Below are 14,690 nucleotides of genomic sequence, written 5' to 3' on the forward strand. Positions count from 1 at the left end.
AGGGCAGGGGTGTGGGTCTGGGTAAGATGTTCTTTTGGAGGGTCAGTGCAGATTTGATGGGCTGAAAGGCTTCCTTCTACATTGTAGGGATTCTATGGTACTTTAATCTATTCATGGTTAAGTTAATTTTAATCAAACTGCAAATTTTCTCCTACTTTTAACATGTTCGGGTCACATCACATAAGACAATGAGAGATACAGATACCTGCAATCTGCAAAAATGGCCACGCACAATGATCCAGAAAACAATATAAAGCAACTAAATTACCTTAAAAATCTGAGGCATGATGAATTGGAAATGCTTCTGCTGTTCACTGTTGAAGTTCTGCAGTTGAGCGGCATATTCATTTTTACAATCATCTGCCATGTGGGTTCGAAGGTTTAATTGTTGTTTTGCCTGGGGATTCAATAGATAAGAATTGCTAGCCAATCTGCTTACTCGTCACGTTTAATCTGAACTTCTCGTAGTTCACACATTTCCTTCTTCAAAGTCAATCATCTTCACATTCACTTTAATGAGAGAGGCCAAGGTAGAGAAGCTTCAAGGCTTTTCCATCATCACTTTGTCAGATGTAGTGGAGCGGTCAATTGGAGTTGATTTCTATTTCTCGCCATATGACAGGTTTCACTTCAGCAAACCTCACAGCTTGTCAGCTACGAATTAATAAAACTTAAACATGCTGTTGGCAAATACGAGCATCGGATGGTGGACATTTGAACCCAAGACCACAATTGTGTGAAGGTACTAGGGTCAACCAGGTGGTCAGAGGCTACCGTCCCTGCCTCTGAGCCAGAAGCTCTGGGTTTGAGACCCACAGTAAGAGTTTTAACAACACCAGGTTAAAGTCCAACAGGTTTATTTGGTAGCAAATGCCATTAGCTTTCGGAGCGCTGCTCCTTCGTCAGATCTGACGAAGGAGCAGCGTTCCGAAAGCTAATGGCATTTGCTACCAAATAAACCTGTTGGACTTTAACCTGGCGTTGTTAAAACTCTTACTGCGTTTACCCCAGTCCAACGCCGGCATCTCCACATTCGAGACCCACCCCAGGACTTGATGGCCAAGGAAGGTCCATTCAAAACACTGTCAACAGATTTAGTATCAACCTATAAAATCCTTCCAACACAGGCCAACGGCAGGCATAAAAGCGGGAGACACTCCTGGTCAGCCATGCTTGATGTGGAGGCTATAAGCCTCTGGTGACAGACTAATGATCTGTTACAGGAAAAACCAGGGAACACATGAAAGCCTGCCTTGTGCACCATTAGGTGCGGGAAGAAAAACAACAATAGCAACTAATGTCAATGATACCACGGCCTCTCAGAATGCTTAGATTGCAAACTTTTTTCAAAGGATAAAAGCATTAATACAAAATATATTTAATCCACTATCAAATGTTAGCTAAGTAAATCAGTATGATTTGATTTCGCATTGAATAGATTTTGACATTTCATATTTCTATTTTGTTATGTTGAGTGATTAAATGGGCAGGGGTATTGCAATTTTCCATTTGACAACATTCTTCATCAGTCTGCAAAAAGAAAATTGAGCCAAGCAGATGAAATCTTGGCAGCCCATTCTTTTTATTCATTCATGGATGTGGACGTCGCTGGCTGAACCATCATTTATTGCCCATCCCTAATTGCTCTTGAACTGAGTGATTTGAAGAGTCAACCACATCACTGTGGGTCCGGAGTCACATGTAGGCCGGACTGGGTAAGGACAGCATATTTCCTTCACTATAGGACATTAATGAACCATAATCGACAATGGTTTCATGGTCATTAAAGCTTTTAATTCCAGATTTTTTAAATTCAAATTTCACCATCTGCCGTGGTGGGATTCGAACCCCAGGTCCACAGAGCATTACCCTCTGGGTTACTAGTTCAGTAACAAAACTACTACACCACTGCCTCCCTCTAAAGGGATACCTGTAACAATTTTCTACATGAAGGCAACAGTTACCAGGTCCCAACTTTGACAAGGTATCTAAGAGATGACCCACAGACCAAAAGCAGCCCATAAAGACCCATCTGGTTTATTTGTGTGAAAAGCCAATTTAACTTTTCTCCAGCTTCAGTTCCTTAAATTTTCTGAGCCATAGTGGATTTAGTAGGAACTGCTACTTTGCTGAGACTGCGGGTTTCTCGGGTTAAGGGTTGGGTGAGGGTGCACAGGAGGATGCATGGAAGGAAAGGCTTAGAATTCTTGTGAAAGAAAAAGAGAGATTTCATTAACTGCATATGTGGCAAAGTCTCATTATTTGTGTACAGGGACAGTCTCTTTTTCTCAAACAGCGGTGGTCATTGTTTTTTTCACATTACAGAAACAGCCTTATATTTCTCATGCATCGGTATCTGGATCAGTTCCATTGCAGAAGTCTGACTTCACAGCAGCATGCAAGTTGAACCCATGGGCAGGTATCTGACAGATGAGGAAATTGGTTTGCAATGGACCCATTTCTCAAAGCCTCCTGTGGCTGATGCTGCCAAAATAACTGCAGAGGAGATACTATACCTTGGGACGCTGTGCGAGGACAAACTACTCCAAAAAATTGTAAACTTTTAACTTCCACTATAAAATGCAAAAATATCAAAAAAAGTTCCCTCTTTGTATTTTCTCAAAATCAAAATGACTCTTGTTTACAAAAGTTATGGCTAAGAACAGAATTTCAAAGTCAATTATGTGCTTGTTTGTGCTAAACATAGTTTTCTGCAGCATGGCTTTGTCAATTGCCCAAAAGGAAGTGACAAAGTTTCCAATATGATCGTGCTACAACTCAGGGGGTTAATTAACCGGTCCGTATATAAACTTCAGCAAGCAGGAAACATTCTTAATGCTGTTCTGTGGTGAACTAAATTCACACTGTTAACCTTACTTCCTCTAAATTTACTAATCCTCAACTGTGGTTTTAAAATAGTCCAGATATGTAGAACACAGCAAGTTTCCAACCTTCTCAACATCTGCTTTCGTTGCATTATGGTCAGAATCTAGTTTCTCGTAACACATTTGTGCCTTTTCAGTTTCCTTGCATTCTCGCTCAAACTTCTTTTTACTCTGAAAAAGAAAAAAGTTTGAGGACCACTCTTCCAATTCAAAACTTCAGGTCAAGGGTGGAGTCAATTGGACAAATCATTAGATCAATTCTTACCCAGAACTATGTAAAAATTCAATAAAATAATTAAAACGTTGCAGATTTTCAATGAACAATCAGAAAATGCCACGAGTCATTATGTTTAGACAAAAAAAACAAAACACAAGTTTAGTTTTAAACAATAGATATTCTATATTCTCTGTATCTTATTAAAGAGCTTGTATTGCCCAGGTTCAATAAAAACGGTGCCAAATCTTAACTTTCTGATCAACTCAGTGATGAACTTTAAATTCTAAGGAGATTTACTAGGATGCTGCCTGGGGTGGAACATTTAAGTTAAGAAGAGAGGTTGGATAGGCTTGGGTCGTTTTCGTTGGAGCTGAGAAGACTGAGGGGGCGACCTGATTGAGGTGTTCAAAATTACGAAGGGCATGGACAGGGTGGATAGGGAGCAGCTGTTCCCCTTAGTTGAAGGGTCAGTTATGAGGGGACACAAGTTAAAAGCGATGGGGTGGGAGGTTCATAGAAATAATAGAAACCCTACAGTGCAGAAGGAGACCATTCGGCCCATCGAGCCTGCACCGACCACAATCCCACCCAGGCCCTACCCCCACATATTTACCCGCTAATCCCTCTAACCTACGCATCTCAGGACTCTAAGGGGCAATTTTTAACCTGGCCAATCAACCTAACCCGCACATCTTTGGACTGTGCATAAGGTTTAGGGGGGATTTGAGGAAAAACGTTTTTACTCAGACGGTGGTGACGGTCTGGAATGCGCTGCCTGGGAGGGTGGTGGAGACAGAATGCCCCACATCCTTTAAAAAGTACTTGGATGAGCTCTTGGCATGCCATAACATTCAAGGCTATTGGCCAAGTGCTGGAAGTGGGATTAGCTGGGCAGGTCAGGGCATTTCATGCGTCGGTGTGGGCCCAATGGGCCGAGGGGCCTCTTCTGCGCTGTAGTATTCTGTGATTCTATATCTTATCCCATACCAAGGTTGAAATTCTCATCCTTGTTTTCAGGACGCTCGGTGGCCTCGCTCTCCCTACCTCTGTGATCTCCTTCAGCCTCACAAGCCTTTAAGTGCTCACAATTTCAATCACTGAACCAATGGTGGCTGTACCTCATCTCTCTCCAAACTTCAGTTTGATAGTGAACAAATGTGAAACTTACATTATCCATTTGTTTCCAGCACGTATCTAAATACTGCTGAGCTTTACGTCCTTCTTGAAGATGCTGCAAAAAGAAAAAGGAAGCTCTAACTATTTTATCTTGACATTCAGCAATTACTTAAGTAATACAAATGCCCGTGTTGCAATTCTCATTTCCCACTTCTCCGTGTGATTAAATTGGGTTTCAGTCTATAATTTCAATCCAATTACAAATTTGTGCATTTAGTTTTTTAAAATTTGATTCCATGGTGGTCTGCCTCCCTGGGGCCGGGATCCAGGATGTCGCTAGTCGCGTCCCGGAAATCCTGAGGTGGGAGGGAGAGGAGCCTGAGGTAGCGGTACATATTGGTACCGCTGATGTGGGTAGGAAGGGAGAAGGGGTCATGAAAAGGGAGTACAGGGAATTAGGGAGACAGCTGAGAAAGAGGAAAGCAAAGGTAGTAATCTCAGGATTACTGCCTGTGCCACGGGAAGGTGAGGGCAGGAATGGAGTGAGGTGGAAGATGAATGTGTGGCTGAGGGACTGGTGCAGGGGGCAGGGATTCAGGTTCCTGGACCATTGGGACCTCTTTAGGGGCAGGGGTGATCTGTATACAAAAAACGGGTGGAACTTGAATCACACGGGGACCAATATCCTGGCCGGTAGGTTGGCTAAGGTTACTGGGGAGAATTTAAACTAGATAGGTTGGGGGGAGGGGAGCTAGAAGAGTTGACTAGGATCAAGGAACTAATTGATGGGGTGGAGGATGCAGGGGTAAGGGGAATTACAAAATTAATGGTAGAGGAGAGGGTGCAAGTGAATGAAGGCGGTAATTTAGATAAGGGAGTAGAGGGAGAGGGTGTTCGCGACTCATCAAAGCGGGTCCAGATAAAAGCTGGAATAAGGACACTTTGCCTGAATGCACGAAGCATTCGGAACAAGGTAAATGAGTTGATGGTGCAAATCAGCACGAGTGGGTACGATCTAGTGGCCATTACAGAAACGTGGCTGAAAGGTGACCAGGACTGGGAGATGAATATCCAGGGGTATCAGGCGTTTAGGAAGAATAGACAGGAAGGAAAAGGTGGTGGGGTCGCGCTATTAATAAGAGATAATATCAGGGTAGTACTGAGGGATGACATAGGCTCTGAGGAACAAAACGTGGAATCATTATGGGTAGAGATGAGGAATAGTAGAGGGAGAAAGACACTAGTAGGTGTGGTATATAGGCCCCCAAATAATAATGTTGAGGTAGGGAGGGCTATAAACAAGCAGATAAGGGATGCGTGTAAAAACGGAACGGCAATAATCATGGGGGACTTCAACATGCACATTGACTGGCAGACTCAAGTCGGTAAGGGTGGAATGGAGGAAGAGTTCTTAGAATGCTGTCGGGATAGTTTCCTTGAACAGCATGTTACGGAACCGACGAGGGAATGAGCTATTTTGGATCTGGTATTGTGTAACGAGGTAGGTAGAATTAAGGATCTTATTGTGAAGGACCCTCTTGGGTCTAGTGACCACAATATGGTCGAATTTCTGATTCAGATGGAAGAGGAGAAAGTTTGGTCCCAAACCAGTGTCCTCTGTTTGAACAGAGGGAAATATGATAGGATGAGGGATGAATTGGCTAAGGTAGACTGGGAGAGCAGGCTGGCAGGTAGGATAGCTGAGGAACAGTGGAGGATTTTTAAGGAGATCCTTTTCAGTTCTCAGCAAAAATATATTCCAGCAAAAAACAAGGATTGTAAGAAAAGGGAGAACCAGACGTGGATAACGAAGGAAATAAAGGAGAGTATTAAAATAAAAACAGCTGCGTACAGAGTGGCCAAAAATAGTGGAGAAACAAGTGATTGGGAAAAATTTAAGAAACAACAAAGAGAGACTAAGAAAGCGATAAAGAAAGGAAGGATAGACTATGAAGCTCGGCTAGCAATTAATATAAAAAATGATAGTAAAAGTTTTTATAAATATATAAAAAGGAATAGAGTGGCTAGAGTGAATGTTGGACCCTTGGAGGACGAGAGGGGGGAGTTAATAGTGGGAAATGAGGATATGGCTGAGTCTTTAAATAAGTTTTTTGTGTCGGTCTTCACGGTGGAGGACACAAATAGTTTGCCAAATATTAACGATAGAGGGTTGGCAGCAGGAGAAATACTTAATACAATTAATGTTACCAGAGAGGCAGTGCTGGGTAGACTAATGGGACTGAAGGTGGATAAGTCCCCGGGTCCGGATGGAATGCATCCCAGGGTATTGAAAAAAATGTCAGAGGTAATAGTGGATGCGTTAGTGATTATTTATCAAAACTCGTTGCATTCTGGGGTAGTGCCGGTTGATTGGAAAACGGCTAATGTTACGCCGCTGTTTAAAAAAGGGAGGAGACAAAAGGCGGGTAACTATAGGCCGGTCAGCTTAACGTCTGTAGTAGGGAAAATGCTGGAATCCATTATTAAAGAGGAGATAGCAGGGCATCTGGATAGAAATGGTTCGATCAATCAGACGCAGCATGGATTCATGAGGGGAAAGTCGTGCTTGACGAACATGTTGGATTTTTATGAAGATGTGACTAGGGCGGTTGATGGAGGAGAACCGGTGGATGCGGTGTTTTTGGATTTCCAAAAGGCGTTTGATAAGGTGCCCCATAAAAGGCTACTGAAGAAGATTAGGGCACACGGAGTTGGGGGTAGTGTGTTAAAGTGGATTGGGGACTGGCTATCCGACAGGAAGCAAAGAGTCGGAATAAATGGGTGTTTTTCCGGTTGGAGGAAGGTAACTAGTGGCGAGCCGCAGGGATCGGTACTCGGGCCGCAACTATTTACCATTTATATAGATGATCTGGAGGAGGGGACGGAGTGTAGGGTAACGAAGTTTGCAGACGACACAAAGATAAGTGGAAAAGTGAATCGTGTGGAGGACGGAGAAGATCTGCAGAGAGATTTGGACAGGCTGAGTGAGTGGGCGAGGATATGGCAAATGGAGTATAACGTTGAGAAATGCGAGGTTATACACTTTGGAGGAAATAATAACAAATGGGATTACTATCTCAATGGAAACAAATTAAAACATGCTACCGTGCAAAGGGACCTGGGGGTCCTTGTGCATGAGACGCAAAAGCCCAGTCTGCAGGTACAACAGGTGATCAAGAAGGCAAATGGGATGTTGGCCTATATTGCGAAGGGGATAGAATATAAAAGCAGGGATGTCTTGATGCACCTGTACAGGGCATTGGTGAGGCTGGAATACTGTGTGCAGTATTGGTCCCCTTATATGAGGAAGGATATATTGGCATTGGAGGGAGTGCAGAGAAGGTTCACCAGGTTGATACCGGAGATGAGGGGTTTGGATTATGAGGAGAGGCTGAGGAGATTGGGTTTGTACTCGTTGGAGTTTAGAAGGATGAGGGGGGATCTTATGGAGACTTATAAGATAATGCAGGGGCTGGATAGGGTGGAGGCGGAGAGATTCTTTCCACTTAGTAAGGAAGTTAAAACTAGAGGACACAGCCTCAAAATAAAGGGGGGTCGGTTTAAGACAGAGTTGAGGAGGAACTTCTTCTCCCAGAGGGTGGTGAATCTCTGGAATTCTCTGCCCACTGAGGTGGTGGAGGCTACCTCGCTGAATATGTTTAAAGCGCGGATGGATGGATTCCTGATCGGTAAGGGAATTAAGGGTTATGGGGATCAGGCGGGTAAGTGGTACTGATCCACGTCAGATCAGCCATGATCTTATTGAATGGCGGGGCAGGCTCGAGGGGCTAGATGGCCTACTCCTGCTCCTATTTCTTATGTTCTTATGTTCTTATGTACATTATCCTTGGATTATTCACCAAGAGAATATGAAAGAGCAGTATTGAGATTTGATATCTTCTATTATAGTCCGTCCATCGTTTCGGCTCTTTAAAGCAAATTCTAACTGAAGTTTCACCTTGAGATTCTTGGACTAATTATCAAGGAAGAACAGCTGAGCTGGTTTCCTGTTGTCTTCCTTATGGTTTTACCTCGAGTACCTTCTTCCAGGTGGGCTGTATCCAAGGCTAAACAGTCCCACCTGCCAGTGCATTGAACATTCAAAACTAGTGGATTTGAAATATTTTATTCTTTCAAGAGGAATTCTACAGACTAGAGGAGAATGGGATGTAATTTAATGCAGTGTACACCTCTATCTTTTTTATATGTTTAGTGATATAGGATTTACTGTTTAGGTTTACAACAGCCTTGAACTGGTTTCTTGGCACATTACACAGAGGACAAGGAGTGACATTTCTGTTGATACATCACTACCAGTATCCATTACAATCTACCAAAAGGCATGGTAAAAACTACAATTATAATTGTATCCCTGGATATTGATTTTCTAAAGATTTTCTGGACAAAGCAGCTGAATTTAGAAAAGGTATTAATTTTCTCCATTATATCTTTCAAACTCAAGTCTCACAATACGTGATGAGATGACTGGTTTTGATCACACTGTTCACATTTTTTTGCTAGTGGTTTTTCTTGTCAATTTTCTCCCCTCTGCTCCTGAAGGCAGTGAATGCTTAGGGCGTTATTTCACAACCCTCTTAATCTAACTCAAGTCTATGTAATTCACATGAGTCTCAGTGGCGATTTGGCTCGATTGCAGAGTGCATAAAAAAAAACCAATCCTAATCTCTCTCATATATCCTCAGTAGAGCACTTAATAGATATCAGGAACAGACATCTAGAGGAGTGAAGAGTCTCTACCAACATCCTGGTTAAAAATGTGTAATTCAGCAGAGATTAGAATCCTTCTTGATTGTGTGGAACAATGACTCAAGAATCAACACTATGGACCATTGGGAAAATGGAAGTTTATCAGTAAGACAAAAAACATGCATTTGCAGAGTCAAAGGAAAAATCTTTGACATCAGATTTAGTAATGCTGGTGCAAAATACCTTACATAATTGGATTGTGGTATCAGTGCAGGAGTGTGGATTACACAGCATGAACGGTGGGTTCTCATTTCATGCCATCTTATACTGTTACACTGTATGTAATTCAACGCTTGAACAATTCCAATTTGGTTTCCACCAATGGCACAACACTGAAAAGGCCCCAATCAAATGTTCATAAGGAGCAGAATTAGGCCATTCGGCCCATCGAGTCCGCTCTGCCATTTGATCATGGCTGATTTGCTCCTCATCCCCATTTTCCTGCCTTCTCCCCACTAACCCTTCAACCCATTACTAATTAAAAATCTGTCTAACTCCTCCTTAAACTTACTCGCTGCCCCAGCATCCTCCGCACTTTGGGGTAGTGAATTCCAAAGATTTGGTAAAAGTGGTTTCTCCTCAACTCTGTTTCAGATTTGCTACCCCTTATCCTAAGACTATGACCTCTCGTCCTAAAATGCCCCACAAGAGGAAACATCCGCTCCACGTCTACTTTATCCATACCTTTTATCATCTTGAATACCTCAATTTGATCTCCCCTCATTCTTCTAAATTCCAGAGAATGTCGGCCTAAACTGTTCAATCTCTCTTCATACGACAAATCTCTCATCTCTGGAATCAATCTAGTGAACAACAATGTAATTGTGACCATGGTTCACCATTCCTCCTCATCTTTCGACATGGTTGATCATGCCATCCTCCTTCAACACTTTTCTTCTTTTGTCCAGCTGATTGAGACTACCGTTGTCTAGATCCACGCTTACTTATCCAGTTGCAGCCAAAGAGTCTCCCGCTTCTCATTCCACCAAGTTCCATTACCCCGGATTCTCCCAAGGACTTATCCTTGGACTCCCTCAAATTTCTCACCTATATGTTGTCCCTCAGTGATATCATCTGAAGACATCTGTGACGTCACCTTCAAAGATCTGTGGACTTGCACACCCAGGTCCCTCTGCGTCTCTACACCCTTTATGGTTCTTCCATTTATCGTGTAGCTCCTCCCTACATTATTCCCACCAAAATGCATCACTTCGCATTTATCAGGATTGAACTCCATCTGCCATTTCCTTGCCCAAATTTCCAGCCTATCTATATCCTTCTGTAGCCTCTGACAATGTTCCTCACTATCTGCAAGTCCTGCCAGTTTTGTGTCGTCCGCAAACTTACTGATCACCCCAGTTACTCCTTCTTCCAGATCATTTATATAAATCACAAACAGCAGAGGTCCCAATACAGAGCCCTGCGGTACACCACTAGTCACAGGCCTCCAGCCGGAAAAAGACCCTTCCACTACCACCCCCTGTCTTCTGTGACCAAGCCAGTTCTCCACCCATCTAGCCACCTCCCCCTTTATCCCATGGGATCCAACCTTTTTCACTAGCCTACCATGAGGGACTTTGTCAAACGCTTTACTAAAGTCCATATAGACAACATCCACGGCCCTTCCTTCATCAACCATTTTGGTCACTTCTTCAAAAAACACCACCAGGTTCGTGAGGCATGACCTCCCTCTCACAAAACCATGTTGACTATCGTTAATGAGTTTATTCCTTTCTAAATGCGCATACATCCTATCTCTAAGAATCTTCTCCAACAACTTCCCCACCACGGACGTCAAGCTCACCGGCCTATAATTACCCGGGTTATCCTTCCTACCCTTAAATAACGGGACCACATTGGCTATCCTCCAATCCTCTGGGACCTCACCTGTGTCCAGTGACGAGACAAAGATTTGCGTCAGAGGCCCAACTATTTCACCTCTCGTCTCCCTGAGCAGCCTTGGATAGATTCCATCAGGCCCTGGGGATTTGTCAGTCTTTATATTCTCTAACAAACCTAACACTTCCTCCTTTGTAATGGAGATTTTCTCCAACGGTTCAACACTCCCCTCCGAGACACTCCCAGTCAACACATCCCTCTCCTTTGTGAATACCGACGCAAAGTATTCATTTAGGATCTCCCCTACTTCTTTGGGCTCCAAGCATAAGTCCCCACTTTTGTCCCTGAGAGGTCCGATTTTTTCCCTAACAACCCTTTTGTTCCTAACGTATGAATAAAATGCCTTGGGATTCTCCTTAATCCTGTCTGCCAAGTACATTTCGTGACCCCTTTTTGCTCTTCTAATTCCCCGTTTGAGTATTTTCCTACTTTCATTGTACTCCTCCAGAGCTCCCTCCGTTTTTAGCTGCTTGGACCTAACATACGCCTCTCTTTTCCTTTTGACCAGTCCCTCAATTTCCCTGGTTATCCACGGTTCTCTAATCCTACCCTTCCTATCCTTCTTTTTTACAGGCACATGCTTGTCCTTTAGCCCTAACAACCGTTCCTTAAAAGACTGCCACATACCAGATGTGGATTTACCCTCAAACAGCCTCTCTCAATCAAGAGCTGCCAATTTCTGCCTGATCCCAATAAAGTTAGCCTTCCCCCAATCCAACACCTTACCCTTGGGACACCACTCATCCTTTTCCATCACTATCCTAAAGCTAACAGAATTGTGGTCACTATTTGCCACATGTTCCCCAACCAAAACTTTGAAGACCTGACCGGGCTCATTCCCCAGTACCAGGTCCAGTATAGCCCCCTCTCTAGTTGGGCTGTCCACATATTGTTCCAACGAACCCTCCTGTACACATTTTACAGATTCCTCCCCATCCAGAGTCCCTGCCCTCAGCGATTTCCAGTCTATACCAGGGAAATTGAAGTCTCCCACTACAACAACACTATATTTCCTGCACCTATCCAGTATCTCCTGACATATCCATTCTTCCACTTCCCTTGGGCTGTTGGGGGGGCCTGTAGTACACCCCCAACATAGTGACTGCGCCTTTCCTGTTTCTAAGCTCCACCCAGAGTGACTCGCTACACGACTCCTCCGAATTGTCCTCCCTCTGCACCGCTGTAATATGCTCTCCAACCAATACCGCTACTCCCCCACCTCTTTTGGCCCCTCCTCTGTCTCGCCTAAAACACTTGTACCCTGGAATATTCAGCTGCCAGTCCTGTCCCTCTTTCAACCAAGTCTCTGTCACCGCAACCACATCCAAATTCCTCGTGCGCATTAAGGCCCCAAGTTCGTCTGTTTTACCTGCTACGCTCCTTGCATTGAAGTATAAGCACTCCAGACGCCCAGGCTCAGTGAGGTCGTCCTCCCCCAGAGTGCTCTTCTTCTTTGCCAGCCTTGTCCCAGCCCCAAGCTCGTCCCCAGCCACCACACTTATAGACCTAATAGTTTGATCCCCACCCCCCTGCCATACTAGTTTAAACCCCCCCGAACTGCACTAGCAAAGCTCCCAGCCAGGATATTTGTGCCCTTCCAACTTAGTTGTGACCCCTCCCTCTTGTACAGGTGCCATCCTCTCCTAAAAACCTCCGATTGGTCTATGAAAATAAAGCCCTCCCTCCTGGACCAGTCCTTTAGCCAGGCATTCATTTGAACCAACTCCCTATTCTTAGCCTCACTGGCACGAGGCATTGGGAGCAGCCCAGAGATGGCCACCCTAGTGACCCTACTTTTTAACCTATTTCCCAACTCCCTGAATTGCTCTCTTAGGACCCCCCTACTCTTCCTATCTACGTCATTTCCACCAATGTGTATAATGACATCCGTTTCTTTATCTTCCTCTTTTAATATGCCTCCTATCCGCTCGGAGACATCCGTGACCCCAGCACCAGGTAGGCAGACTACCATCCTGGAGTCTCGTTCGTCCCCACAGAATCGCCTGTCTGTGCCTCTAACTGATGCATCCCCCACCACTATCGCTCTCCTAACCCCTCTCTTCCCTTTCCGGGCCACAGAGCCTGACTGTGTGCCAGTGACCTGGTCACTGTGTCTTACCCCTGGAGAGGCACACTCCTCCACACTATCTAAAACAATATACCTGTTTTGGAGTGGGACAACCACAGGTGACCCCTCTTCTAACTGTCCACTCCCCTCCCCTCTCACACCTGTCACCAAGCCCTTCCTATTTTGAGAGACCACCACTGGAGTCCTCCCTGGTACTTTACCCTTCTGCCCTTTACTCCTCCTAACTGTGACCCACGTGTCATTCTCCCGATGCCCCGGTGTAACTAGTTGCCTATAACTGCTGTCAATTTTTCTCCCATTTTCCCTGACTAGGCTAAGGTCAGCGATCTGCAGCTCCAGTTCCCTAACACGGTCCCTCAAGAGCTGCAGTTCCACGCACCTGGCACATATGTGAACCTCTGGGAAGCTAGGTGTTTGCAGGAACTCCCACATCCCACATCGGAAGCACTGAACTGGCCTTTATAGGACGGGGCATAGAGTATAAGAGTTGGGGTCTGATGTTGCAGATGTATAGAACGTTGGTTCGGCCGCATTTGGAATACTGTGTCCAGTTCTGGTCGCCACACTACCAGAAGGACGTGGAGGCTTTGGAGAGAGTACAGAGGAGGTTTACCAGGATGTTGCCTGGTATGGAGGGGCTTGGTTATGAGGAGAGATTGGGGAAACTGGGGTTGTTCTCCTTGGAAAGACGGAGGATGAGGGGAGACTTAATAGAGGTGTATAAAATTATGAAAGGCATAGATAGGGTGAACGGTGGGAAGCTTTTCCCCGGGTCGGTGGTGACGTTCACGAGGGGTCATAGGTTCAAGGTGAAGGGGGGGAGGTTTAACACAGATATCAGAAGGACATATTTTACACAGAGGGTCGTGGGGGCCTGGAATGTGTTGCCGGGCAAGGTGGTGGAGGCGGACACACTGGGAACATTTAAGACTTATCTAGACAGCTATATGAACGGAGTGGGAATGGAGGGATACAAAAGAGTGGTCTAGTTTGGACCAGGGAGCGGCGCGGGCTAATTGTTCCTTGTTTCTCGTTTCAAGGCTTCATTCTATGATCATCTTGCTGGTGCCAGTACAGAGCGAGACTGCGGATAGTTGGGAACCTGTCTCGGGGGCAGGGAATTCATATGGTGTTCGTGGAAGTGGAAGTGACTAGGGTTGGGAAGCATTTTCCGATCAGGGCCATTGTGATCTCCTGGACTCGTTTCGATCGCCTCAGGGGGTCGGAGAGGAATTTCCCAGATTCTTTTTCCCCATATTGGCCCTGGGGTTTTTCACTCTGGGTTTTCGCCTCTCCCTGGAGATCACATGGTCTGGAATGGGGGGGTGGGGGTGAGTTAATAGGTTGTAATGAACAAAGCATCGTAGCTGTGAGGGACAGCTCGGTGGATAGGATATTGGTATGTAGATAGGCTGGAAAATTGGGCGGGGATCCTGGATTCAGGATTCAATCCTGGACCGGGGAGCGGCGCGGGCTTGGAGGGCCGAAGGGCCTGTTCCTATGCTGTATTGTTCTTTGTTCTTGTTCTATAAATGCCCGGTTCCACATGTTCACTAACCACACACAGCTCTTCATCAACACTACCTCTCAATCCTTCCACTGCCAATGCTGGCAGCCTGCTTGTCTAACACCCAGTCCCGGATGAGCTGTAACTTCCTGCAATCAAATATAGTCCCTACTGCTCACAGTAGGCACGTTGACAGTAACGTAATTTACC

At 45.0% G+C, this 14,690-nt stretch overlaps 1 protein-coding gene across 7 annotated transcripts in view; it reads right to left on the reverse strand.

The window, feature by feature from the left end:
* Positions 1 to 14,690, reverse strand: part of fnbp1l (formin binding protein 1-like) — a 154,574-nt gene that overhangs the window by 28,800 nt on the left and 111,084 nt on the right. For all 7 annotated transcript variants that reach the window (XM_078218833.1, XM_078218830.1, XM_078218834.1 and 4 more), the window contains exons 5-7: positions 4,271 to 4,333; positions 2,952 to 3,056; positions 269 to 397 (exon numbers count right to left, since the gene is read on the reverse strand). In XM_078218833.1, coding sequence (XP_078074959.1) covers positions 269 to 397; positions 2,952 to 3,056; positions 4,271 to 4,333 — 297 coding nt within the window. The remainder of the gene's footprint in view (positions 1 to 268; positions 398 to 2,951; positions 3,057 to 4,270; positions 4,334 to 14,690) is intronic.

The sequence above is a fragment of the Mustelus asterias genome, chromosome 8 (assembly GCF_964213995.1).
Source record: "Mustelus asterias chromosome 8, sMusAst1.hap1.1, whole genome shotgun sequence".
NCBI lineage: Eukaryota > Metazoa > Chordata > Chondrichthyes > Carcharhiniformes > Triakidae > Mustelus > Mustelus asterias.